This window comes from Rhinolophus ferrumequinum, chromosome 8, assembly GCF_004115265.2.
Source record: "Rhinolophus ferrumequinum isolate MPI-CBG mRhiFer1 chromosome 8, mRhiFer1_v1.p, whole genome shotgun sequence".
NCBI lineage: Eukaryota > Metazoa > Chordata > Mammalia > Chiroptera > Rhinolophidae > Rhinolophus > Rhinolophus ferrumequinum.
The window spans coordinates 2,515,365-2,543,030 of record NC_046291.1 but is presented as its reverse complement, the minus strand read 5'-3'; the positions used below and the strand labels follow the sequence as shown (position 1 = coordinate 2,543,030).

The window sequence follows — 27,666 nt, the reverse complement described above, 5'->3', positions numbered from 1 at the left end:
CAGTTTGAAAATTTCCAAGTGACTGCCCTCCCTCCCTCCCCTCCCCCCACCTCGCCCCCGGCTAATGCTGTCACTTCACCCCATTGTGTGCCGCCTTCCTCTGTGGCTGTGTGTGGCCTTCCGGTCCTCAGGGCCACAGTCTCCTCAGGGCAGGCACTTATCAGGTATGGCCCGAGAGCCCAGCGCCACACAAAGCAGAAATCCATATTTGCTAAATAGTAATTAGTAACTACTAATAGTAAGTAGTTCTAAAGTAACAGTAACTTTTGATTTTTTAGTTTACATTTTGGACTGTTAGAATAGGAAATCTAAGACATAATGGAAAATAACATTTCAATTCTGAACTTCCATTCACAATGTCTTCTAAGTGGGTTGCTCTGTGTCCTAAATGCCCTTCAGTTTCTAAAAATGAAAACAATTTGTAGGAGACACATAAGAGGCATCCTGGTCCAGGTTTTCTACCACCCTTTTCTTCTCCCAATCTTCTAATGCAGGGCTGAGCATTGGTTCTCAGTGGGGGTCTGGCATCATGTGACTTTGGGCAAAGTCAAAATGATTCAGGACATCGAGGCAGCCACGACAGCACAACTAAAGACACTCACGAAAGAGGACTTCCAGAACTGCTTCAGAAAGTGGCAAGAACGATGGGATAAGTGTGTTTGAAGTGAGGGGGAGTATTTCAAAGGGGATTAATGACAATATGTCTTTTACTGTAATACATTTTTTAAAATGTAAACATTCGCTGTATTTATTGATCAATCCTGATCATACTTACACTAACTCACTATTCCATGACCTGGTTTCATCTTTTTCATGATCTGAAATGTTATTTACTTATTATTTACAGGTTTATTGTCTGTACTTCTGTACTCCTTTTTGGAATCGGACTGCGGCAGCCCCAGTTCTTGAATCGGTATTTAGCGAATCATTATGAACTCCAGAGAGGTCATCCCCCAGAAAATTCACAAAGTCATTCTTTATAAAATCATGGAAACACACACGCTAAATGTTTAGGGTAAAAACAAAAATATTAAATATACTTTTAAAGTCACAGTACAGAACAGACATCTGCTTCTAACAAAGAGATTCCTAGGTATGATAAACCTGTCCTGGCAGTTATACCTTGTCTGGCCTCAGCTTTCTGAGTTCTTCATGCTGCAGCAGCTTCCTTTCCTGAGATGAGATCTAGCAGACCTCAACAGGTGTTTGTGGAATAAGTGTTACCAGCTCCTGAATAGAGAGGTAAATAGCAAAGGACATGGAAGATGCCAATAATGTCTCTCTACAAGGTTCCCCCAAAACATCCAGAGTGAGGCTCTATGCGAAGTAGGATTGTAGGGGATTTCTATTTTCTTTACATTTTGCTGCATTTTCTACATTAAACACATGTGACTTTAATGTTAAAATATTTTTTAAACAAAATGATTTAAGCAAAAATTTAAAAAATTGCGATAAAAGCATGTACATTGAAATTTTTATTGGGGGAAGTGTGTTTTTCCAGGACCCATCAGCTGCATGTCAAGTCGTTGTTTTCAATCTAGTTGTGGAGGGCGCAGGTGTGGGAATAGAATCGGTGACCTTGGTGTTATGAGCACCGCCCTCTAACCCGAGACAACCGGCAGCCCAAAACATGTACATTTTAAAGGCAGGATAACAGTGCCTTATGGAACCATGTTAAAGCCTGAGGCAGAAGGAAAAATTAGGAGTTCTGATTTAGACATTTTGTTCATCCTGGATTTTTCATTACTTTGATTTTTTAAACGAATGCATTAAAATATTTATCCTGATTACTGAGTTTTTTGGTGCCCCCATAATTTTGCACCTGAGGCAAATAAATGCCTCCCTTTCTCACCCTAGCCCTGGCCCTTCTAACGATATTTAAAGGACGGTCTGAGGACACGTCATGGTAGACCCCAAGTAGGGACTCTTGATGGAAACAAGGAAGGCAGCCAGGCGGGCGGACACTGGCGGGCGCTGGCCCCAAACCAGCGGTCAGTTTGGGCAGTGGCAGGGCCACACAGCTTTTTCATTCGGGGGATTTGCACAGCCGCGCGGTCCAGACGAGGGTCTTGGGCTGCAAAACAGGAAAAGCTCCTATGAGAGGTTCTGCGGGTCCAGCCCCCCGCCCAGAACTGACCGCCAGTGCACAGTCGCAGTGGGCGCATCGTTCCCGCTTTCGCGCCTGAACGCCAGGCCAATCACGGCACCTGCCCTGTTCGCACTGACCAATGGGAGCGCCCCGTCAGGCAGTGGGCGGGCCGCTGGCGGCCGTTACCCGAAGGGCCTAGCGGCTGCACGCGAAAAGCCGTCGTTCTCTGAGGCCGTCGCCGCGGTCGTTCGTTTCACGCGTTGTGGCGGCAGCGGCGAAGGTGAAAGTGCGGCTCCCAGGTGCGACCCGCGGTCGGGCGAGGGTGGAAGCAGGGGTCTTGAGAGGGACGTGGCCCTTCGCTTGAGAGCGAAGCCCAGTTGTGGGTCCCGGGGGCGAGAGCTGAGGCCCATGGCGGTGGGAAGGAGGCCTTCGAGGGCTTCTCCGGGGTCGTGGAGAGGCAGGCGGACCGGGTGGGGGGCTGCGTCTTAGTTACGTGGCCTTGGCCGTCCAGATTCCGCCGGTCTGGTCCCTTTACGTTCGGTTCCGAGCCGGTCGCCCAGCCTCGCTTCGCAGGCGCCGGGGCAGACTTATGCCGCATAAAGCTCGTTTACAGCTAAGTTTGGGGCCCGTCCTTTAGGTGCGGTGACGTCCCTCGGGGAAAGGTGGAAATTCGCTCGTGTTTGTCGTTGTGACGACGATCTCGATGTCTACCACGGGCGGGCACGGGGTACGGCAGCCACTGAGACACTGGAGCGAGACGTGGGCCTGAACTAAGTACCCAGACGTGTGCCGGGTGCAGAGCTCGGAGGGTCGCCGGACTGATGTGAGGGGCCGGAAAGGTTTCCCGGAGAAACGGGTGTTTAGGGTGAGAGCCGAGGGTTCTAAATACGGGAATTGAAGGTGTCTGGGGGGCAGTCAGCGAGAACGAGGTGGCCCGACTCGTCTGAGAAGTGCGAAGGGTCATGCAGAGCCCGGGGCCCTTGGACGGTCTTAGAGGCCATGCTAAGATTTTCATCGTTATCCGAAGGACAGTGACAGTGTGTTGCAGAGTTTTAAGCAGTAGGGGGAACCGATCAGATTTGCGTTTTGGAAAGCTTCTTCTGGCCGGGTAGGAGGTTCCTGCCGTGATGGTGTGGGTGTCACCCGTCATGACTAAGATGTGTCAGGTTAAAACTGACAAGGCCCGGTGGGGATAAGGGAGGTGTCAGGAGAGGCCTGTGGTTTCCGGCGCGGTTCTGCCATTGAAAATACAGGAGGGAAGAGTTCGGTAAATGGGAACAGGGAGAACAGAATGGAAAGGGGTTTGTAGGGAGGAGTGGAATTGCTGAGTCTCGTAGCCCTTCTACGTGAGTGTTCTGAGGAGCCCCACATTGTTTTCCACAGTGGTTGGGCCATTTTACATTCCTACAGCAACGTGTGAGGGTTTCCGTTTCTCCAGATCCTTGCCAACCCTTATTTTCCACGCTTGGGTTTTGTTTTTTCTTAATAGCCATCCTAGTGAGTATCTCCTTGTGGTTTTGATTTGCATTTCACTAGTGAACAATGATATATTGAGAATCTTTTCATGTGTTTATTGGCCATTTGTGTATCTTTGGAAAAATGTTTATTCAAGTCTTCTGCTCATTTTTAAAACTAGGTTGTTTGTCTTTTTGTTGTTGACTTGTAAGAGTTCTTTATGTATCCTGGATAATAGACCATTATCAGATATATGATTTACACGTATTTTTGTAATTCTAAAACTTTTCCTTTTGTCAAAGCTTTTGACCTTGGTTGTCTGTCCATATTTAAGAATGAAGCTTGCAACACACTGAGTGAAGATTAGAATGCAGAATTAGATATGACTGAGAATCCAACTGGTTAATACAGGTATTAAAGAGATTTGCAAAATGTAAATGCTCTTCGCACTAATTTTTTGAAAATATATTTTTTAATTTAAAATGTTAAGTAATGGGTTTATGATTTATGAATAAATTAATATTTACATTTTTCTGTTTTAATTGCTAATGTGGTAGGTATTAATAGATATTTCCCAATAAACAGATACTCCTCGGGGTTCTCAATGCTTTTAGGCATCTGAAGAGTTCCTGAGTCCAAAAAGGAAAAAAAACTGCTCTATACTAATGTCAGTGGTTTTAATAAACTTGCTCTCTTTTCATCTTACCCTTTATCTTAGATATTGACCTGGCATCCCTAGAGTAGGAGCTTTACTGACTTAAATAAAATCCCTTAAGCCAGGATTTTTAACTTCAAAGTTTTAAATGTAGTGTAAAAGTCCATAAATCCTTATATTTCTCTTCTTTTGTTAGAATGTTAAGTTTTAATTGCTTTTAAAATACAACTCTCGGTTTTAAAAACTCCAGAGGCACTTTTGTGTGTGTGATTATATCCTTTATATCAAAATCAGTACTAAATTCATTTAGTAATCAGTACTATGGCTAACTCCGATTTGCTCAACTTTCAGATCTCAGATTAAATGATACTTCCTCAGCAAGGCTTTCCCTAACCCTTAGACTAGTTTAGATCTTTTTAAATTTCCCATAGCACCTCGTATTTCCCCAAATCTCCAGATTACAGGAATTTCCTAGAGTATCACTTCTGGGCCCCAAATTAGGCTGTGGAGTCTATTTTTAAGAAGTGTCCCAAGTGATTTTACATCAGGCAAGTTTGAGAAAAGGTACTCTGTATAAGATTTATGTGTGCTCCCTCCCCATCCTCCCCACCCCAGTTTTGCAAAATGCTCATTATGTGCCTGTCATGCTTCCTAAGGGCAGAGACTGATGTCCTCAACACTTAGCATATGACTTAGCACATAGCAGTTCAGTTAATACTGAATAATATATTACAGGATGATTCTCTAGAGAAATGTATTTATTCTTGAAACTGGAATTTAATTTCTTGGTAATAGAGTAGGTGTATTTTAATATCATTAGAAACTTCCAAATAGTTTTCTAAAATGTTTTAACCAATTTGTATTTCCTCTAATAATGTATGAGTTCATTTGTGCACATCCTCACCAGTATTTGAAACTATCACTTTTTATTGAATATGCCTTACACCTTCCTATCCGCACTGAATTGAATTAATGTCTTTCTCAAAAATCAAATGGTACTGTTTCTGAACTCTCATAATTTGTTCTTTAATCTCTTAGTCCAACATACTACACTGCCAGTACTGTAGCTTTATAAGTCTTGAAATCTGTGTCATCCAACTTTCTTCTTCTAGATTGTTTTGGCTATTCTAAGTTCATTGCATTTCCATATAAGTTACTGTCAACTTGTCAACTTTCCCCCAAAATCCTTCCACAATTTTGATTGAATTTCTGTTGAATCTATAGCTCAATTTGTAGAGAACACAGCTTAACAATATTGTGTCTCAATCCATGAGCACGCCTGGCCCGGCCTCCGGCACAATCCGGACAGTCCTGGGGCTTTCATGCTGTCGGGAGGGTCCCAGCACTGTGTCCAGGGGGCAGATGGGGCCAGAAGGCGCCATGCAGAGAGCCCCTGTCACCAGGACGAGTTCCACCTGCCTGCCCTTCCTTCTGCTCCCACCAGGATCTGCTCAGTGTCGCCCTGCTTCTGACCTTCTATGTCCTGACACGCAGGCCTGATTTCATCCCCCAACGGAGGGGCCTGCAAAACAGGGCAGTTAGTCATGTGACGGCACAGCAGGCCCGGGGCTCAGTTACCACTGTGCCTGGGGGAGCATCTGCGGCCTCTCCCAGGGCCAGGAAGACAGAGCCCTGGAGACAGAGGGAAGCTGAGAACAATGCAGTGGCCGTGGGCGTGGAAAAGTGGGGCCTGCAGGCCTTCTCACTGGCTTCCGGCTGCCCCTACCACGAGGGGTTCCTGGGCTCTTGGCCTCTGCGGACGGACGCATTTCCCTGGGATCTCTCTGAGAAAGGAAATGGGGTTCCCCCTCCCTAGCCCCCCAGCTCAACAGGGGGGCATCCCCAGGCCCTCTGGGGATCACCCTCAGAACCGGCCAGGGAGCAGGAATGCCGACTCAGGCCAAACCCCGACGCAAGGGCCTCCCACCTCCCGAAGGAAGACAGTTCCTCTGGCTGGTGGGACACAGCAAGCAGGGTGCCTGCTGGTGAGGTGGGGCTGTGTGCCTGATCCGAGGACCTCCCCCAGGCCCCAGGGGTCCCTCTGACTCCTCCCACGTCTGCCTGCCTGCCTGCCGCAGGCCCGGCTCTGGGCACATAGTGGAGGACAGTGGATCCCAGACCCTTCCGCCCCCTCGGCCCCCTGTGTTGTGAGCACAGGTCTGGGTGCACCGTCCCCGATGGCGCCTTCCTTCCTTCGCCAGGTCACGGGTCCCATCGCCCAGCCCTGGCTCTGCTCCCCGGTCAGCCAGGCTGAGCTCCTGAGACAGGGCGAGGGGCCTGACAGACAGGCCTCTGTCATCGCTGTCCTCGCCAAGACGTCCTCCAGCTCCCGGCCGGGCCAGGGGTGGTGCTGGGCTTCGGTGCTGCCTGCAGACCCTTCTCCGGCAGGAGCAGCGGCGTTCCCGCAGGCTCTGCTGAGATGCCCTCTAGGCTGGCCCCGGAAGGTGTCTGAGTGGGTAGAGTGGGTCTGCCCGCTTCCCTCCGCCCACCAGCAAACACTGAGTCCCAGATGCCTCCCTGTCCCAGCCGGGGCCTCTGTCCACCGCCTGGGCTGGGCTGCTCTGGCCTCGCTGGCCCAGCAGCCTGACCCTAACGGATTGCAGGGGAGGCTGTGGAGAGCTCCAGGCCCAGCCCAAGTAACTAGCTTAGGCTTCCTCTTGTGGCAGCTGAGTTCAAAGAGCCATTGTCATTAACTTTTTTAAACACCTTTATTAATGTCTATTTTACTCATTTCAAATGTACAATTCAGTGAATTTAGTAACTTTATCAAGTGGTGCAGCCATCACACCAAATATTTTAGAACATTTTAATCCCTCCAGTAAGATCCCTTATGTCCATTTTCAATTGACCCCTTTTCCTATCCCCTAACCCCAGGCAGCCACTAATCTATTTTCTATCTATAAATTTGCTATTCTTTACATTCATTTAAATGGAGTCATATAATATGTGATCTCTTGTCTGGCTTTTTCATTCAGCATAATGTTTCTTAGATTAATCCACAAGGTTACATGTGTCAGTAGTTTGTTCCTTTTTACTGCTGGAAGTTATGGCCATTGCATGGATATACCATGCCATTGGTTTTTAGTACGTCTACAGTTTGTTTTGGAAACATTTTTGATTCAGGTTTCATATATAAACAGCGTTACATTATACCTTTAATACTCTACTTTTTGGATTAAGACTTTTTTGGTGGTCTAATACATTGTGGGTTTTCTTTAATGTTCCTTGGAATTTTTAAAAGAATATATTTTTTGTTTAAATAGTACAGTCTTTTGTGTAGTTGTCAATTTATGCTTTCAAAAAAGTTGTTCAAATGTTCTACCATTTTATTAGCCCTCTTAGGTTGGAATCTTTGACTGTCATTGCCACTTTATCAAATTCATATTTTTCTAATACTTTTCAAATATAATACGAAGTATCATAATAGTTCAATATTTATACCTATTCTAGACTATACATCCTTGAAAGATGCAGGCCACTGCAGTGGTGGAGACAGCTTCTGGTAAAGGCCACCACAGTAATGGAGGAAACAGCCAAAAAGGTGAGGGAACAGGCCAGTTGCCTTTATTCTGTATGGAGAGAGGTACTAAATATAACTGAGCTAGATAATTCCCCCTCCAGTGTTGCTACTTTTTAAGCCTCCCTCCCAGTCATGTGGTAATAAGATTCAGCATGTTTTACCTTGGCAAACTCACCCAGGTGGTTTTTGGTGAATATGAGCAGTCTACGCAGGAGCTCTCAGGGACATGGAAGATTTAGAGAGAAGGGGAACCAGAAGAGAGGGTTTCTGTCCAGCCAGGCTTTCAGGAACTTGTGACAGGTACAGTTGCCTTAAGTGGAAAGTGGACAGGTTGACGTCTGCTAGCCAAGTTGTATGTTTTGTCTTCACACAACTGCGAAATTTCTTTTTCTGGGGTAATGGTAGAAGAGAAAATAAGAAATAAAAAGCAAGCTGACTAAACTTTATGTGTTCATGAATATATGTGGGTTAAATATTAAGAGGACTTTGGAATACAATAAAAATGCTATTTCAAGTCAGAAGGGAAGTAATGGATTATTCAGCAAATGGTCATAACGCAATTGACCATCCATTTGGGGAAAAAATTAAGTTAGGTTCCTTATGCTAGAGAGAAACATTAATTCTACATAGTGTGACAAGGCTAAGTGTTACACACAGAGAATTCGAATAAATTATAAAAGAATACTTTATAATCATGTGGTAGGGAAGGTCAGAGGGACAAAACCCAGAAGGGAGAGAAGAAAAGACTGATCCATTTAACTAAATAATCTAAAAAAACATGGTATGATAAGATATTACAAAAAAGTGAAAAAGTAAGCAAACTACGAAAAAGTCACTTATAAATATGAAAAACAAATAATTAGTACCCAGAATATATAACAGACACCTGTACAAATCCCTAAGAAAAGCACAGTCAACCCATGAGTTTATGATTGCAGCCAGCACTATTTTCCTTTGCTCCAGCCCCATATTTATAACAGCATATTAGATGTTTGAATCTGGTTGTCTTTTCGCTCACCTCAAATTCCACATGCCTGTAAATGAACTCGTATCTTCTCCCCCCTTGCTTTCCCTCTTTATCTTCCAAACCAACTCTTTTTCACAAAGTCCCTATTCTCTAGCTCCAAATATTCCCATTCAGCTGTAATACCAAGTTGTAAGCCTTAGTATTATCTTAGAGTGATTGCCAAGTTGGTGAGACATGAAATCAGTTTAGCTGGTTGTGATCAGCTGTTTTAAAAACAAATAAAATAGACTAGAAATTACCAGAATATATTGGATATAATCGGAGTAATTACTGTTTTGTAAAATTCTTGTTTCACTTATACATACACATACATTCAGTATGTGTGTACTGGATCTTGATATAAAACGTGTTTCTGCTTGTGTTCTTAGGCAAAAAATAAAAAATAAAAAATAAAAGGAAAGTCACTAATCTCTCTCTCTCCCTTGTCTATCATTCCCAACTAACCACCCAGTCTTGTCAGTTATGGACTTTGATGGCAGCGTCAGTCCCACGTCTGCAGTCCCACGTCTACACTCGCGGTCAAGCTGCCTCAGTCTCCCCTTCACGCCTTCCTTCTTCCTGTTGCCAAGGGTGTGTAAACTCAGGCCCATTCCCATGCCTGCCCTGTAAGAAGCTTTCTGTGTTCCCCCGGAGCCTTAGAATGAGAGCCAGACTCCTTAGCACATCATGAACCGCCTGTCTGGTCACAGCCTCTGTCACTCCTTGGAGCCATTTCACTCCCGATAAGGGGCCTTACAAAGAACATGCCGAAAATGCCATGCTCCTTCACCCTGCTAACTGTGTGCTGTTTGGTTGGCCTAAGACAACTGTGTTTTGTTTCAAAACACGTTTTAAATGTAAAGTTTCCTCTGAAATCTGCTTCTCCTTTCATCTTAAGCACTTACCACTCATCGCCACCTCTGTTCACACGTGCATTTATCTATATTGCAGTTACGTGAGCTTTTCGTATTTGTGACCCTTGCGAAAGCCAGGAGTATTTGACTGCAGCACCTTTCCTTTGTTCCTGCAATGCTGAAGGCTGGAGCAACGAGGCACTCAAATGTTACAAATGGACGGGCTGCTTTATAAGTAGTAAACTCCTTGCACTGAAAGAGTTCAAGACGAATCTTGGCTACTGTCTTAGCTGCGGCTGCCGTAACCAAATACCATAGGCTGCGGGGCTTAAACCACAGATACTTATTTTCTCACAATTCCTGAGGCTGGGAGTCTGAAGCACGGTGCTGGCACAGTCAGGTTCGCGCGAGGGCTCTCTGCCTGCCTCCTGCAGTGTCCTCACATGGTGGAGAGAGAGAGCAAGCTCTCTGACACTTGTCCCATCTCGAGGCACTTATGCCTTCTGGAGGGCCCCATCCTGATGACCTCATGTAGGCCTGATCACCTCCCAGAGTTCCCGTCTCCAATGATTGTCACATTAGACATAGGAATTTTGAGGGGGACACAGTTCAGTCCATAGCAGCCACCATGAGGGATACTTGTCATGGGTAATGTACAAACTGTTTCTCTATTGGGAGGAGCTTGGACCAGATCACCTCTAGGTTCTTTTCTACTGTTTAGATTCTGTAATATTGCTGTTATTAACATTTTATTCTTTTTTTTTTTTTTAAATCAGATGAGCCTTCTAATCCTAAGAAAGAAAATTTATTATCTTCCAATGATTGTAATGAAGCCAGATTGACTTTTCTTGATGACTGGGATTTCTTGGCACCAAAACAAAGAACTAATGACAAAAAAATCAGCAGTATTGACAAAATAGATTTGCTGGCGCCATCTTTTAGTACACGTCCAGGCACTAACACAGAGCGTCTTCACCGTCAGTCAGATGAGTCTGAATGCAGCACTGACTATTCTTTGAATGAAACATTCTTCACACCTTATTCAGACTCAAAACGAAAGAATCAAAGTTTTTTTCTTTTAAATTCAGAATTTGATTCTGAAATGCAGAAAAGGGAGGAGGTATTTTTGGATATCTTGGAACATCAAGGTAGTAAGATTATTGGCTTGGAAAGAATCTTCAACATTTCAGATGATGATTCTAAAGAAACTGCTGAAGATCTGCGAAAGCATGATAGAGATGAAGACTTACAGCAGGAATACTATAGTGAGGAAGAACCAGAATATCGAAGTAACCGTTTGTCTTTGGACCGAACAGAAACATTAAACATACCTAATCTGGAAGTTGTTGGATTAAGAAATTCAGGTTATGAAGTTAAATGTGCTAGCAACTTAGAACTTAATCATATTGAGTTGGATGTTGACATGGAAAGTAGTTCTAGCATCTCTTTAGATTCAGTTGATGTTTATGGACAAAAAGATTCACCCCTTGTCTCTACATTTCAGAATTCTGTTATCTTAAGAGAATATCGTGAACCAAAGCATGAAAAGTATAAGGAACAGGAGACTAGTTTAATGTACCACACAGCATCTGATGAAATTGTACTGAGTAGTCTTACTGAAAACCAGGATTATCAATCTAAGACTAGTTTCTCGAACCCTCAGAAAGCATTAAAAACTAAAATTTATACTGGCAAAATGAACTCTCAAGTAACTGAAACTAAAGATTTTTGTGGAAATGCAAAGGTTGAGAACAGAATGTTACACCTTGAAAATCCTAGCACATTACCACGGTTCAAAGCTTTAGAGACATCACTACAACCCTATAAAGATTATCAAGCTTCCTGGACCTCTGGTTTTGATGATTCAGTAACTTCTGCTTGTGGCTCTTCACGTTATAAAAGCCTGCAAAGTACTCCTAACCCAGCCTTAGCTTTTTCTCTTGCTCTACCAAGGGTTGGCGTCAAAGATAATCAGGCAGTAAAAGAAGAGAGCTCCCTAACAGTTGCTAATGCCAGTACCGCAACTAAACAGTGTGTTCATGACATGGAAGGGGCATGCCTTGAATCAGTGACAGGGGCAGCAAAGGGTCCAGTCACGGTTACTCAGACAGTGGACGTTAGCACTGATTTTAGGGCTTGTTTCACAACCAGCAGAGCGACAAGTGCAAGAGCTTCTGTAGTGTCCACATCAAGCAACACGGAGATAACAATGATGAATAAAAAATGGCCTGGTCAGTGGCACAGTGAGAAACAAACAAGTGTGACCTGCAGTACAGATTGGTCATGTGGTCAAGACAATGGAGATACACAGATGGCTGTGACAAAAGGATCCCCGGGAAAATCTCTCTCAGCCGACAGTGTCAGACCTAATGGAAATATCCTAAATAAGGTAAAACCTGGATGGTTAATAATAGAATTTTATTTGACTTATAAAGAGACAGTGTATACTCGTGTAAATGTTTTGGTCCATTAAATCTTAGCAGGGGTTCCTGAGGCTTTTGTGACAAAATGCTGGATAGAGAGAAAAGGGGACTAAATTGCAGCCAACTCTATCCGCTTCTGGTGGCAGCTATTGCCACAAAGTCAATTAGAAATTTGGTTTTACATTTTACCAGTTTGAAACTCCAGATAGAACATGTGTTGTTTGTCATGTATTTCTAATCTGACTTTAAATCATGTTGCAGGATTCCCTGGAATTAAGAAAAACATTTGCTATTGCAGACTTAATGGAACATCCTGAGATGTAAGTTAAATGTATATGCACAAGGGGGAAAAATCAAAATAGTAATTTGATTTTTTTGTAGGGCACTTAACCATATAATACCATAGAATAGTATACATAGAAGAATAGTATACATAGAATAACCATAGAATAATACTACAAAGTGTGATCAAACAATACGGTGAATGTTTAAATTAAAAATTTATGACATTAAAAGACACGTTGCCATTAATCCCCCTCAGAATACTCCCCCTCACTTCAAACACACTCATCCCATCGTTCTTGCCACTTTCTGAAGCAGTTCTGGAAGTCCTCTTCTGTGAATGTCTTCAGTTGTGCTGTTGTCATGACTGCCTCGATGTCCTGAATCGTTTTGACTTGAGGGAAGAGCCAGAAGTCGTGTGGTGCCAAATCTGATAAGTAAGGTGGATGAGGATACACCGTAATCTTTTTATTTGACAGAAATTGCCGCACCAGAAACGATGTGTGACACAGAGCGTTGTCACAATGGAGGATGAAGTAAAGACACTCATGAAAGAGGACTTACAGAACTGCGTCAGAAAGTGGCAAAAACAATGGGATAAGTGTGTTCGAAGTGAGGGGGAGTATTTTGAGGGGGATTAATGGTAATTGGTCTTTTACTGGAATCATTTTATAAAAATTTAAACGTTGACCATTTTTTTTAATCGCATTTCATAGCTTAAAGGGACCTTGAGAGAGCATCTGCTTCACTGTATACCTTCAAACAAATAAATATTAGGATAATATAGAATGTTAAAGCTTTTGCACTGAGATTCCAGTAATTCCTTTAGAAAGTCATAGGATCTGTATTCAACCCAAATCCGTGCTGATTTAATTACTCAATTTTCTTTACTTAATCCCCCTGTAGACTTTAACAAACAGCACCTTTGCAAAATGTCGTATATATGAAGAAGTAAATAGCTACTTTCATTGGGATACATTAATCTTGATTTTAATTTATTGTATAATTTATTTTGCATTTATTAGACGCCCTTATAATTCATAATACAATGGAGAACCAGGAGGTGGGGGAGGGAGAGAAAAGGGGAAGTCTATGAGAAGCCAAATTTGTTTGCATCCTCTGAGGTCCTTTACTTTTTCCTTCATTCTTCTAATGAGTTTAATTCAGTATCCAATCCTATAAAATTAAATAGAAGAGTTGGTTTCCAAAGGCAGAAGTATTGAGAACAGCTAGAAGAGGCAACTAGTAGCAAGAACTGTTTCAAAAAATGTAGTGATTTGGGGCTTTTCGATATAATAACACAGCAAAATATTTGCTTATAATAATGCCCCTTAATTATTAAGAAAAATGTAAATATGTCTATTTTCTATTAAAAAGATACCATATTTAAGAATAGTTTCCATCTAGAATGCTTATAACTTTTTTTAAAATGTTGGCCAAAGCTTGGTTTAGCTTGAAAACCTGTTAATTCTGGATAAAGTCAGTACTTTACTTTGGAATTCTTTTATGTAAAAGAAGGTATGAATTTGAGAATTATTACTTCCTTGACTTCTAGGAGAATATACAGAGGGTGCTAAAAAAATGTTTATACATTTTAAGAAAGGAAAAAACTATTAAAATTGTAATACTCAATATATACCAAAAACAAAAGATGAATAAAAGTCGCGTTTGACTTCTGTAATTACAAGAGGTGCTCCAAAGTGATTACCATCAGTGTAATTTTAATACAGTATTACCTCGGTTTCGAACGTCTCTGTTGACGAACATTTCGGTTTACAAACACCCTCAACCCAGAAGTAAATGCTTCGGTTTTCCAACACACCTTGGAAGTCGAACATGTCACACAGCTTCTGCTGAGTGCAAGATCCTGAGGCCTAGCTGTCGGCTGTTTGCAAACAATTCAGACAGAACTCGAACGGTCTTCCAGAATGGATTGTGTTTGAAAACCGAGGTACCACTGTATATTTTTTTCCTAAAATGTGTATACTTTTTTTTTTTGGCACTCTCTGTGTTTAGCTTTGACTCTTGACATCCTTGTTTTCTGCAGCTGTAATGTGTTCCTACAGCCTTTCCATGTTTGGTGGAAATTGATTTAAACTTGACAGGGAAATGTAACAAACTTAAAATCTGTCTCTAGAGGCATGTCATTAGCACAGAAGAATATTTGGAATCTCACCTAATCGTATTTTTCATTTTAAAGGGAACCTCAACTTTCTAAAGAAATGGAGAAGAATTTGCCATCAGAGTGCTGTCAGAATACAATGCAGAGAGCCATCAAGGCAGAGATGCACCTTTTAAATGTTCAGTTTCAGATGTGTTGTCGCCATTGTATTTATATTTACAAACTTGTGATGGACAATCGGGAAGGATTAAATAGGTGGTTGTTAATTGTTAATCTGTATCTTACTAGAAATGTATCAGTTTTAAATTTATTCTAGAAAATTTCTTCAATTTTCATTTTTGAAGGGCAAAATGAAGGGTAGATTGTAACTGGATTTTAAAAAGTAATATATTTAAATTTCATGGACAGTCAACAGTGCATGTTGGGATGATGAATCTAGTAAAAAGATAGATCTGATGTTTCTTGTAAAGTCCAAGTACAGCTGAAGTCAGTTGCAGGGTTTCGCATGACATTCCATTACATTCTTTCTGGCTTATGTATTGAGGGTTGGTGGTACTGCCCCTAGAAAAACAAATCTGCGGTTCATTTTCTTTTACTAGACATTTAAAAGAAAAGAATTTTAAAGATCTGATTGTTAGAACTAAATATATGATATTAGAGTTAAATGGATGACTTGGGCCTAAGTCAGTTTTGTGAACTTAACTTTTGAACAGGAATTTATCAAGTAATTCTACTCAGAAGGAATTAGGATCAGCACTACTATCTGCTTTGGGAGACTTAAAAGTTAGATACATGAATTTGAAAGAAAAAATAAACAAGGGCATACCACTGGAAGAGATGCCCCCACTGTCAGTAGAATCAAAATTATTATCTGCCTTCTCTACCTTTGCTTCCAGGGTATGTATTTATGTTTTGGGAACAAAATTTTTACTTCATTTAGGTAAAACATTTTAAGCTGAAAGATTTTTCTTCCCTTTGTCTTTCCAGATAATGAAAAAAGAACCACATGTGTAAGTAATGATTTCGTCTAATTTAGAATTCATTAGATCTTAAAAATTGCTTAATTTAGTTAACTTCATGTTTTCCATTTTGGTCCTTAGATAGAACATTGATAAATCCTTTAATGAAATGTTTATCTGTTTAGCTTTTCAGGAGCAGATTCTGCACTAGATAATCAAAGTACATGTGATATTGACGTTTCTTCGAGCCTGAAAAAGACACTCTCTCAAGTGAGATTTCAAGTAGCTCATCAGTGTAAATCTTTGATTTTATGGTTTAAACAAAGTAAACTCTTAATTTGTGGGAGATCTCACATCCTTCTTTTCACTCAACTGGCTAACTGTGTGCTACTGTCTGTGGGGTGTAACTGATGGGAAGGAATACGATGTCCTCATCCAACAGATGTCAATAGTGTATGTTGAGTAGGGTGACCATACAGTTTATCATCCAACCAGGAGACCTAAGGATGAATGGTAGTGTTGTTAATAATTCACCATGACAACAGTTACATGGTGTCTCTGGACTGTCAAACCTGGACTGTCTCTGGCTGACCATGACTTATGGCCACATCATGTCGATCCCGTGTGGGAAAAATTAGTGTCTTAGAAAATTCATCTCATGAGGTAGAGTATTATCTTACTCATTTTAGACAGGGCAAACTTTTAATTCCTCCTTTATTGAAATGACGAAAATATAATGTCTTTCGTGGTTTTTCTTAATCTTTCTTAGTCCCCAAGGAAGTGTTTGTCAGACAACAGTCTATGGAAAAGTACTCTGCAAATGGTGAAGTGATACAGAAACATAAGTTATATTCCATTATCAAGGGAGGCAATGGGAAAGGACAGCTGGTGTTTATTCCTACTTTCTGACTTTGGTTTTAACCCTGAGGCTATATTATTTGGGTAGTCTTATATAATAAGATGCATTCCAAAGCTAAAAGTGAAATACTTGATTGATTTATATTCCTTTCTATTAATATAAATGATTAAAAGTAAATTTCCTTAGCAGTTCATTTATTCCATTGTTCTACTCTTTAAAAAAAATAAATTCTGTTATCCACAAAGAATTAATAGATCTAAAAACCAGATTTTTATGTCCTCAAATTTCTTACGTAGTTTGCTTAAACACCTTACCCATTTAATGACATAATGTTGTGGAGTGATTGTGTTTCATCATTGTAGTGGCAGCAATGGGATAAGCTGCTTATTTCGGGGAGAACAATACATTATTTTTAAAAGTACAAGATGCAGCTATAACATAATTTTTATAAGCGTTAGCTATAAAACAATATTTTAAGTTGGGATTACATTTTAATACCTGTCTCATTAAATTAACAGCTTTTGCATGAAAGCCAGTGTAGTATTTCTAAATTTTAATTACTTGTGTACCATCTTGACAATTTTTCATAGCCATATATTACCTATAATGTTATTTATATATTTCTTTAAATAATTCTTTTCAAATAAACTTAACATGTAAAGAGTAACTTATTATTCCATGTGGGAAAGAAATATTACTTCCTATAAATATAAAATATACATTAACACACATTAAGTATATAACTGTTGAATGTGAATATGAGAAGTACTTATACGTATATCTCCAAAAATCATCTGGATTACTTCTACTGTGTGTATGCTACACTTGGCTAAATAATGGTAGTGTAAGCATATAGTCACTGCATACAGACTGGGTTCAAACCCTAATTCTTATTAACTGTGACAAACAGCAACAAGTCACACAGATTCAATTTGCTCACGTGTGAATTTGGGTGGACAGTGATTTTACTCTCACAGCCTTCATTGTGGTGAGCGCTCGTGCCAGTGAAGCCTGCCCTCCACATATTAAGAGCGTCATAACTGTCAGTCCTTGTTGTGTTTATTAATTTAACCCTCAGGTGTCTTTATCGTCTGACACTAGTCACCCCAACCAAGGCCCATCACCCAAGGAAGCTGGTTTAAACAATGGTGGTGTAGATGTATACTTTAGTCAACTGAAACTTGATGATAAAGGTCAGTATCAAAATGTATTGTCTTGTGTTGTCGCCAAAAAACAAACAATAAGGCTTAAAATATCGCCAGTGCCCATTTAGAAAGTCAGAATAAATATTCTTGGTTGGCTGAATGGCTTCATTCTGGTTATCAACGTTAAGTGTATTCTTTATACCTGCACTTGACATCTTTAAGGTTACTTCATATACCTGATAATGCCAAATAATATTACAGACTTTTATTCTTCTGGGTCATGTTTTCCAACCTGAAAATTCTCCCTTCTGTCCAATTTACATCTCTGTAAATTACGTGTAGTATTCTTTGTTCTGTCCTCTTATGAAAAGAGATTATTATGATCATTCCAAAAAGATCATTAATTCAAATTGTAATGAAATAAAGAGCTGCGGTATTGCTTATTTCCTTCTTAAAGACATTCACTGTTTGTGTAGACAGATAAGTCTCTTCTTTGATAAAGGATAATTTAAAAGTCAGATAAGTAAGGCTAGGAATCAGTGTTAATTATAGGAAAACTGGGAAGCAGATCATTCAGACTGAAAGGTACTTTTTATTCAGGGACTGCTGAATAAAATCACTTCTCAGAGTCTTTATACTTAGGTCTCTTGTTTCCCTAGTATCTGTTTTTACATTTATATATAAAACTAGTAATTGTCATCATACTGATTCATTCTGAGAAGCTTTTTCGATAACTTCTCAGAGGGGTGAGCATTATACATAATCCATGGCTACTTGTGTTCACTTTCTCAGACTGCAAAAACTATCAAGAAATCAGTGAAGACTGGTTTGACGCTAAAGAGAACCTGACAGGAGCTGACTTCTCAGGAACACAAGGAAACCAAATAGGACAAGGTGGAGGGGATTCGAAGGTTCCACTAGGTTGGTTCTTAACAATTTCCTAAGAAATCCTGACGGAGCTTCTGTGTACAATAGTGCTTCCTGTCTTCTTCTATGTTACTCTGGGAGACTGAGCTGCTGTAATATTTTATTCCTGTTTATGGCTTTCCTTTATAAGTATAAAAAATGAGAAAATTAGCCATTTGGAGGTCAATTTTTTAAAGAGTAAATCAGTTTAAAATGTTCATTTCTCTTTCAGAAAACTCTGCTAAAAGCTTAGCTGCAGGGTTTTGTTAGCAGGCGGAGGTGCAGCACCCTCTCGGCTGCCCTAGGCGCGTACTCCCTCGGGACGCAGCGCGGTCTCCTCCAGGCCTTCGGCAGGCGCGGCCAGCTGTGCGGTACACGCTGAACCCAGCGTGCTTCCCAGTTCCCATCGGGCAGCCAGGAGCCTCTGTCAAACTGGCGTTGCGCAGGAAAACTGCTTTCCCTCACTAATGGTTTAGTCTGTTTCCGGAATGTCTTCATCTTTTTGTTTACTACAGTTGGAATTTCCTCTAGTATCTGTGATTATCGCCCTTCTGTCGTTTCTAATAATATGCTACTTTCCTAGTTTTTCGTATATACCTAAGTGGATTTTTCTTTTATTTTACTTAATAGCAATGGTTTTATATATTTTCCTGCTTGTTTAAATAATGCTTATTAATACGTTAAAGTAAAATATAAAAGTATAAAAAAATTAAAATTACCTAAAGTCTCTCTAACCTGCAATAATCACTATTAATATTCTTTACCATTTTTTTATGTATTTTTATGCATATATTTAACACACATATACAGTTTAAAATAAATGGCGTTATGTCATCTAGTCTATTGTAACTACTTTCTTTTTCCTTGCATTTTTCTCCCTATCACTTATCACCTACTGTGTATTTTGCTTACTTGATATATCGACTGCCTTCCCACACTCACATAGTAAGTAGCTCAGTGTGGTCAGGGATTTTGGTGTGTTTTGTTCACTGCCTGTCCCCAGGGCCAGGGACAGTGCTCCGCACGTGGGTATTCAGGAGGTGTACTGTATTGAACTGGTGCAAGGTGAGGGGACAGGAGAATGTCTGTCTCCTGATTCCTTCTCGCTGGCCTTTCCTTTTATACTGTAGCTCTTTGTGCCCTCCTCACCCTAATGGAAAAATATAAATTATAAAGATAAATAATTAGTTTCACTATTGTCTCTGCACATTATAAACCAAAGAGATAAAGATAAGCAAGTTAGATGAAGTAGGTTAATGAAGCAGGTTAGGTACCATTGCCTAAAGGTTCTGTCTGAAGTCCAGCACTGCCACTTATTAGATTTGTGACCTCCTAGAAAATGGAAATGATGACAGCTGTACCTCACAGGGTGGTGTTGAGCGTTCCAAGAGATGATGTATATAAAGTGCTTGGCATATTGCCTGGAATATGGGAAGCACTCTGTTTATTATTGTTATTGTTATTGAGTAAAAAAATTATAAATATCCCATTATTATACAAAAATTGTAAAACATATAAATAAAAGCTACTTTAAGAATTCATTTAACAAATATGGATTGTGTACCCCCTCTCTGTGCCAGTTATGGGTTTTGATAGTAACGTGAAAGAATGTTAATTCAGTGAATCCTTTTTTATTTCAGACCAGGTTCTCTTCAAAGTAGAGACTGTGAAAATGCAGTCTTTTTCTCAAACAAGAAAAAATATATAATCCTAATATTTGTGATTTCTGAAATAGTGCTATCTAAATTATTTATCCCCCCCTCCCTTTTCTTATGTGCCATTACCATTACTGTAAAGCTATATACCAGCTACCAGCTGTTGATATTTGTCTGATTTTTAAAGGTTTCGTTGGTGTGATTTTCCCCAGCAAAGGAATGTACATAAGAGAGCCCTGGCCAGCATTAATGGGGGAGGGGGCATCCTGTGCCCATCCAGTATCTTAGCCAGCACTTCTCGGAACCAGAAACAGATGGAAGACACTTTCTCAGTTATGATGTAATTGATTACTCTGTTTAGATGTTATTGATCCATTTCTGAGCTACAGGAGACTTAATATCAACCAGTCTGACCTCTTTATTTTTAAAATGATATGATTAAGGCCCAGAAATCTTCAATCTTAAAACTATTCCAGGCTCTTGGTCTTCAGTCTAGTGCTGCTATTTGCTAATGAAAAATAAAATATTTAACAATTTTCACACTTTCTTTTAAAAATATTCATACAATAATGGTCATCTGCTGTTGTGTATTGTTTTTCTACAAGCAGAGAAAGAGAGTGTTGAACCCTTAGGAAGAGATAAAGGTTACTTGATACATGTCGGCAGTCTCTGCCCTTCAGTGTCCGAGGTATGCGAGACTATACTTTTTGAGCTTTGTTTTCAGATCTATTAAGTGTTTGTATTTTGATTGCTTGGTTTTTCATACCTTTCACAAACTTTTATTTCTCTTTTAGGCTGATTTAAGATCTCATTTCCAGAAATACCAAGTTTCTGAAATTTCCATTTATGATTCTTCTAGTAATTACAGGTATGTTTTCCAAATTCAATAAATGTGCATTTCCTAGGTGTCTGCTGTGTGCCAAAGGTTCTGCACTAGACATCCACCAAGTAGTGATACCTCAGGCCATTCCCACTGGGCTTTCCTGGTCTAGCAGAGGGACACACAGCGACACAGAGCTGCACCCGTTAATTGGTGCTGTTCTTTATCAGACCCTTCTTTATTACACTTTTTAGCTTGTTACTAATGATTTATAGGAGAGTTACTGATTTTTGTGCCCTTTATTTCATAGGGCGGTAGTTACATTGGTTAAGAGAAGGGGTTCTACAGCCCGATGGCTTGGGTTCAGTTCCCAGCTCCATCAATAACTTGCTGAATAAATCTGGGCAAATTACTTACCATTTCAGTACCTCAGGTTCTATCCATAACATAAGGTTAATAATACCTGTACCCTCATAGCATTGCTGTGAAACCTTATTGGTTAAATGAGTAAAACAGTAGGAATGAAGCCTGGCATGTAGCAGGTGCTTGGAAATTTTTATTTTTATTATTTTTATTGTAATTCTTAGTTGATGCTTTTATATATTTTAGGTAGATAACTATATCACCTACATATAGTCATATGTCTGTTGCTACTTTCTGTTTTGTGACATTGCCAGAACATGCAAAAGTATCAGATAATAATGGCAATAGCTCAATGGAAATGCCTTTACTGTTTTAGCACTAAAAATGATAGCTGTTTATTTCAGATATTAAAATCTTTATCAATAAGAAAGGATCCTATTTGTTGTTGGGTTTGAAATTTATTAAAAATAGGTGTTTCATTTTGTCTTAAATGGAGTCACTTAAAATCACATCCTGTTTGTCTGCTTTTATATTTTAGATATGCATCTCTTGCTTTTAAAAAAAACAGTGATGCAAAGATGGCTGTGAAAGAAATGAATGGGATAGAAATAAATGGAAAATCAGTAAATGTGCAGCTTGTTAAAACTCCTGGAGAATATACATCACCACTTTCCTCCAAAAGTGGACATAGAGTTAGTTTGAATAATTTGGAGAAAAGGACCAGCAAAGAGATCAACTCAGCTTCCTCCATTTCTAGATTGCCCAGAACTCGGCCGAGGCAGCGGGGATCTGAGCAAGACAGTGAGTTTTTCCATTTGGGCCAAAAGGTTAGTTTTCTTGGTAGATCCCTTAAATGGTTTTTGTATATGCAGTGTTGCAATAACTAGCTTTGGAGAACAAATAAGTCTCAAATCAGCAATCTGGCGGTGGGAACGAAAACGTTCATCTGAATGTGTTTAACTTTGGATCCACCTGATCCGTGTTGGTACAACTCCAGCTGCTCCCGGAGGAAAATGTAGATCTTTGCAGGCCCAGCTCCAGAAAACACATTTCCATTTCACTTTAACCAGGTGCTCTGCCAGTGCCTTACCTCGCAGTCTTTTTGTGTCTATTCTTGGACATGCTTTTTATCACAGCTAACCTTATCTCGTAATTGTCAAAGCCGTCAACTGTAGTCATTTTATTACATATGCCCTGTCACGTGCGGCGGCCTTTAGTCCCGCTCCCCACATAACTCAGGACATGGTAAGGCCAAAAAGGAACACCCACGGAGCCATAGATAGGGGAGTCATACCACTATATCCTTGCTGGCGGCTGGTTTGGAGACACAGGAGGCAGGAGCCACAAGATCCGCAACCCGCCGTCCACTTGTCTCTGCCAACCAACCTCACTTGCTAATTGCAATCCTCCTCTCTGCAATGCGCAGTCCACACTCCACCACGCCACGCCACTACACCACCACCTTGCTAGCTTGGCTACGGCAGTTATATCGGTGGCTAATGGCTAACCGGTAACAGCCGCTGGCCAACTAGTCACAGGTGATGACCGTCTACTACCTGAGCCAGCACCTTTCCATGTGAGGCCGAGCCTGGAAACTGCTCTCTGGGTCTCTGTTCCCACATGCCCTCATCTTTACCTCACTGAGGTCTTAAACACCCCGGGGAAAGTGACTAAGTTGCCTTGTTAACTTTTCTCTCACGGCTCCACAGGCATTCCACCAGTTTTTTAAACATTGACGTGCAGTGAAATTCACTCTTTTTGGTATCTGTGTGTTTACAAAAATGCATACAGGCAGGTAACTGCCAATCAAGATACAGAACAGCCCCTCATTCTAAAACACACTCTTGTGTTCTGCTCTGTTTCCTGTTCTTAGAATTTTGGTTTTCCAGAATGTCATATGAATGGAATACTGGCATGTAGCCTTATTAGTCTGGCTTCTTTTACTTACCTACTGCACTTGAGCTCAATTCATGTTGTTGTATCGGCAGTTCGTTCCTATCCATACTTTGACCATTTTTATTGCGTTATTTTCTTCCAGGACTTTTTTTTTTTTTTCAAGTCAAGTTGTTATCCTTTCACTCTTAGTTGTGGAGGGTGCAGCTCAGCTCCAGGTCCAGTTGCCGTTGCTAGTTGCAGGGGGCGCAGCCCACCATCCCTTGCGGGAGTCGAACCGGCAATCTTGTGGTTGAGAGGACGCGCTCCAACCAACTGAGCCATCCAGGAGCTCAGTGCGTTATTTTCTTATTACCAGGTTTTGAGAGCTTTTTATATTCTGAATGTAAACTCTTGATCAGATGGATTTGTGAGTTACAAATACTATTTCCTAGCCTATTCTTTGTCTTTTCATTTTAATGGTATCTTTGTCAGAGGAGTTTTTAATTCTGATGAAGTACCATTTACCAGTTTTTTCTTTTTTAACTTGTGCTCTTAGAATTGTAGCTAAGAAATTCATTGTCACAGATTTTGAGTGAATTTTTATGTAATGTGTGGGGATGAATTGAGGTGGGTTTTTTTTTCTTCTTCTTTGTGTTTGTTTTTGTTTTACATCAGGAATTGTTCCAGCATTATTGTTAAAAAGACTATCCTATCTCTATTGAATTAACTTTACACCTTTGTCAAAGATCCGTTGACCATATCTGTGTAAGTCTGTTCTCGTCTATCAATCTTTGTTTCTCTCCATCAATATTACATTATCTTGATGATTAAAGCTTTATAGTAAGTCTTGAAATCTGGTAGAATGAGTCCTCCAGCTTTTTTCTTTTGCAAAATTTTTTGGCTTTTCTGTTCTCTCTTTCTGTATAAATTTTATAAATCAGCTTGTCAATATCTACCAAAAAAAATCCCACTTGATTTTTACCAGGATTATTTTGAGTCTATAGATCAGAGCAAATCCCTTTTTAATAAATGGATGAACGAATAGATATTTGTTGAATAAGATAAAGGGATCTCTTCTAGCCTTTATCCCATCTGTTCCATAACTCCTGCTTGGAGTTACCCCATCCCTTTTCTGTACCTTCCGTGACTCCATTTCCACTTGCAGACCTCTCTCTCTACTTACACTTAGGCATAACTCTTCCTAATCCTGGCAAGGTTTTCACTTGACTTTTCGTTCTTCTGAAGCTACCATCCCTATTTGTCCTGTTTTTACTGCTCAGCTTCCCAAACAAGTAGTTGATGTCTAATGTCTGGATGTCTTTGTTTCTCTTCTTCATCCTAATAATCTTACTTTAGTCTCTAAAATTTTAACTGCTCTCTGTTGTCACTAATGACCTTTTTATTGATCTTTCCCTTATCTACCTGCTTTTTGACCATCTGGCCTATCTGATGCTTGATCATCCTCTCTTGAAACTGTTCTCCTTTCATCTCAGCGAAACATCATGTTTAGGGTGCGGTTTTCTTGGTCCACAACCTCAATCCACTGTAGGAAAGAAGAAAACAAAGTGCACTTGGGGGGCCTCCACGGGGGCCTGAACTGGAGACTAGCGAGCTGTGGCTCCCCGCTCCTCTCTCAGGTTTGGTTTCTTGCCTCTGCACCCTGGTGTGCGCTCTTCTTCTGCCTCTCTTTGCACACTGGCATTCTGTGTGTGCTCATGGCTTTCTCTTCCTCCATTTGGCTTTCTTTTGCTTAATTCTAACTGCACAGTGTTTTTTCAGTTCAAGCTCCTGTCATTGGACTCGTTTGCTCTGTGTTCCTGTTCCTCATTCTGCAGACTGGGACCCTACCTGGCCCAGCCCGTGACTCTGGAGCTCATCGCTTCAGGTGCCAGCACTCGTGCTCCCGTCAGCTGGGGCAGTGGGCCCTGGAGTGGCCGAGGGAAGGCTGTGTGGTGTAAATGGGGCACCATGGCTGGGCGGGCACAGGCTCCCATCACCAGCTTCCTTAAACTGTTCTCTCAAGTACTTTTACCTTACCAGCAATTTCTTGTCACGTTTCTTTTTCTCTGATTCTCAACATTTATTCATTATGATTATTCATTTAGAGGCAGAATAGTGATAGGTAAAGAAGAACACACTGCAACGTGGCTCTGCCACCTACTCGTCACATGGCGGAGGGTCTTCGTAACCTTTGGTCTGAGCTTCCTTGTCTTAATATGGAGACAGTAGTTCCGACCTCACAACTGTTGTGAGGTTTAAGTGAGTTAACACAGAAAAATTCTTACAGTTGTGCCTGCATGGAATGTACTCAATAAATAGTAGCTGTCGTTGTTGGGACCAGGGATTGGGCTCTTTCGTGGAGATCTCATCCTCTCTGTGCTTTTAACTGTCACTTAAGCTGTTATATCTCAGGCTTTCATTCACTTAACAAATATTACATACCAATTGTGTGCACTATTCTGGGCACTGGCAAAGCAGCAGGGAACAAAACAGACAAAACTGAGCTCTTAGAGAGCTCAAATCTAGTGAAGGAGATAAAGCAATGGCAAATAAGTGAAATCGATCATATTCTGATGTGACAGATCTAATGTTTTGTATATCTTATCCTGATTTTTAACAGGCTTTAAAACCTCAGCTTTTCCTTTATTGAGCTTTTATGAGTGGTTTCATACAGTTTATAACCTACTTGCCTGGTTGATAGTAATTAATTGATCATCATAATTTTGTCTTTTCAATTGGATTATAAGATCCATAAGTGGAGGGGATTCTGTTTTCTATCACTAGTTTCCACCCCCCTTACCTCCCCAGCATGTAGTACAGTTTTGGGCATATAGTTTGTGTTCATTACCTAGTTAGTAAATGAGAGGTATTTATAACTACCATGTAGACCAGGCTTTCTCTGTCAGAATTAAGCCTTCATACCCTGAGCCTAAGATATGTATTGTTTGTAATGGATTAACCTCTCTCCTGTCTATCTGGAGTGGAACTGGTTACATCCTATCTTTGGGGAAATTGAGAAAATAGTTAACGTCATTTGTGTCCTGTGGCTCAGATGAGGAATACCGGCTGAGAAAGTTTCTTTAGACGTAGCCTCATGTACTTTATCACTGCTATAAGAAAACATTTTGCCATTTTTGTAATACATGGCCCTGAACACAGCACAAGTAAATCTACTTGGTATAAATAATCCCAAATCAAAATAAATTTCTTAGGACTTTTTATTTTACAATTTGAATTAATATTGTAATTACTATTTTAATTTTACTATTATAATTTTAAAATTTATTTTAGTTGAATAAGTTGGATTGTCTCTGCATAATAGGTACTGATTTTTAAAAGGCTTTTACAATGCTTATTTAGTGTGTCAAGAAGAACTGTAAACAGATTGAATCTACTAAATCATTACCTGATACACCTGTTCGATTCATACCTCCAAATACATTGAATCTTCGTAGCTTTACCAAGATCATTAAGAGACTGGCAGAATTACATCCAGAAGTTAGCAGGTAATGACCACAATTATATTTTAACTGGTTATAAAATGTTTATGTAGAAATATACTTCAATTCACTAACGTAGCCATCTTTGGAGTACGTTAACTTTGGAAAGGACAAATGCTCATGTATGTTTTCCTTTTGCATAGAGACCGTATTATAGATGCTCTTCAGGAAGTAAGAATAAATCATAAAGGTTTTCTGAATGGCTTATCTATTAATACTATTGTGGAAATGACTTCATCTGTTTTGAAAAACTCTGCTTCCAGTTAGGAATAAAAGAAGCAATAGGAGGTAAGTCAATCATATCTTATATTTAACTGGTAGTTTAAAATTTAAGCTATTGGTTTCATTTTTTCCAAATAAAGTTTTAAATTTAAAATTTAAAAAAATAGTATTATAAAATTTAAAAATAGACGTACTGTATTAGTTCATTATTAATGCAAAACTGGTTACCCACAAACTAAGGGACTTGAGCAGCATTTATCTCCTAGTTTGCAGATCAGGATTCAGAGGTGGTTAGCGGGGTGGTTTTGGCTTTGGGACTCATGCTGTCGCAGTAAAGAAGCTGGCCTGGGCTTTAGTCATCAGGAGGCTCTACTGAGACTGGAGGCTCTGCTTCTAAGATGGATCATTCCCATGGCTGCTGGCGAGAAGCCTCGAACTCACCACATGGGCCTTTCCATGGGGCTGCACCATGGCAGCTGGCTTCCCCAGGGCAGGAGATAGCAGAGAGAGAGCAAGATGGAAGTTGCCCTCAGGAGGCACACTCCCCTGTCAATGTCGTGTTGGATTAGATGTAGTCACTCTGACGTGCACACTCAACAGGAGAGGAATTAAGCCCCACCTCCTGAAGAAAAGTGTACTGAAGAATACGTGTGTATACTTTTAAACTTACCATACACAAACTCCGAATCCCTTTATACAAAATAGTGGATGGGGACTTGTTTCTAGTCACAGCTATCTGGGTGATTAAAGCCGACTTTCCACGGAGAACAGCTGGAAAAGCTGAATAAATGTAAAGACATTGGCTTGAAGGCACTGGAAAGCTATCAAGATAATAATGACTGACTGGGCCGCATACAGAGAAGATGAGTCTGAGGGAAATCCGGCCATCGTTTGGGCCCACTTTCCCCTGCTATTAATTGCAGAGGGGCACGAGGAGTTGAAGGCACCCTTCTGAT

The 27,666-nt window shown here is 40.5% G+C and overlaps 1 protein-coding gene across 1 annotated transcript; it reads left to right on the top strand.

Moving 5' to 3' along the window:
• The first annotated feature begins 7,667 nt into the window (after positions 1–7,667).
• RBM44 (RNA binding motif protein 44) lies at positions 7,668–26,779 on the top strand. Its single transcript, XM_033112823.1, has 14 exons — positions 7,668–7,740; positions 10,356–11,968; positions 12,264–12,322; positions 14,485–14,661; positions 15,120–15,303; positions 15,394–15,416; positions 15,551–15,635; positions 17,303–17,417; positions 18,162–18,290; positions 20,539–20,618; positions 20,725–20,798; positions 21,652–21,940; positions 26,349–26,494; positions 26,632–26,779. Exons 1-14 carry the CDS (start codon positions 7,668–7,670, stop codon positions 26,753–26,755), a joined length of 3,171 nt encoding a protein of 1,056 aa, XP_032968714.1. The 3' UTR covers positions 26,756–26,779.
• Positions 26,780–27,666: the final 887 nt, after the last annotated feature.

Excerpts from the sequence above, each read along its gene's own strand:
- RBM44 (XM_033112823.1), top strand. The coding sequence starts at position 7,668 with ATGCAGGCCACTGCAGTGGTGGAGACAGCTTCTGGTAAAGGCCACCAC. Across the intron at positions 15,636-17,302 it reads TGAAAAAGACACTCTCTCAA|GTGTCTTTATCGTCTGACAC; the intron begins GTGAGATTTCAA and ends TTTAACCCTCAG. Across the intron at positions 26,495-26,631 it reads TTACATCCAGAAGTTAGCAG|AGACCGTATTATAGATGCTC; the intron begins GTAATGACCACA and ends CCTTTTGCATAG.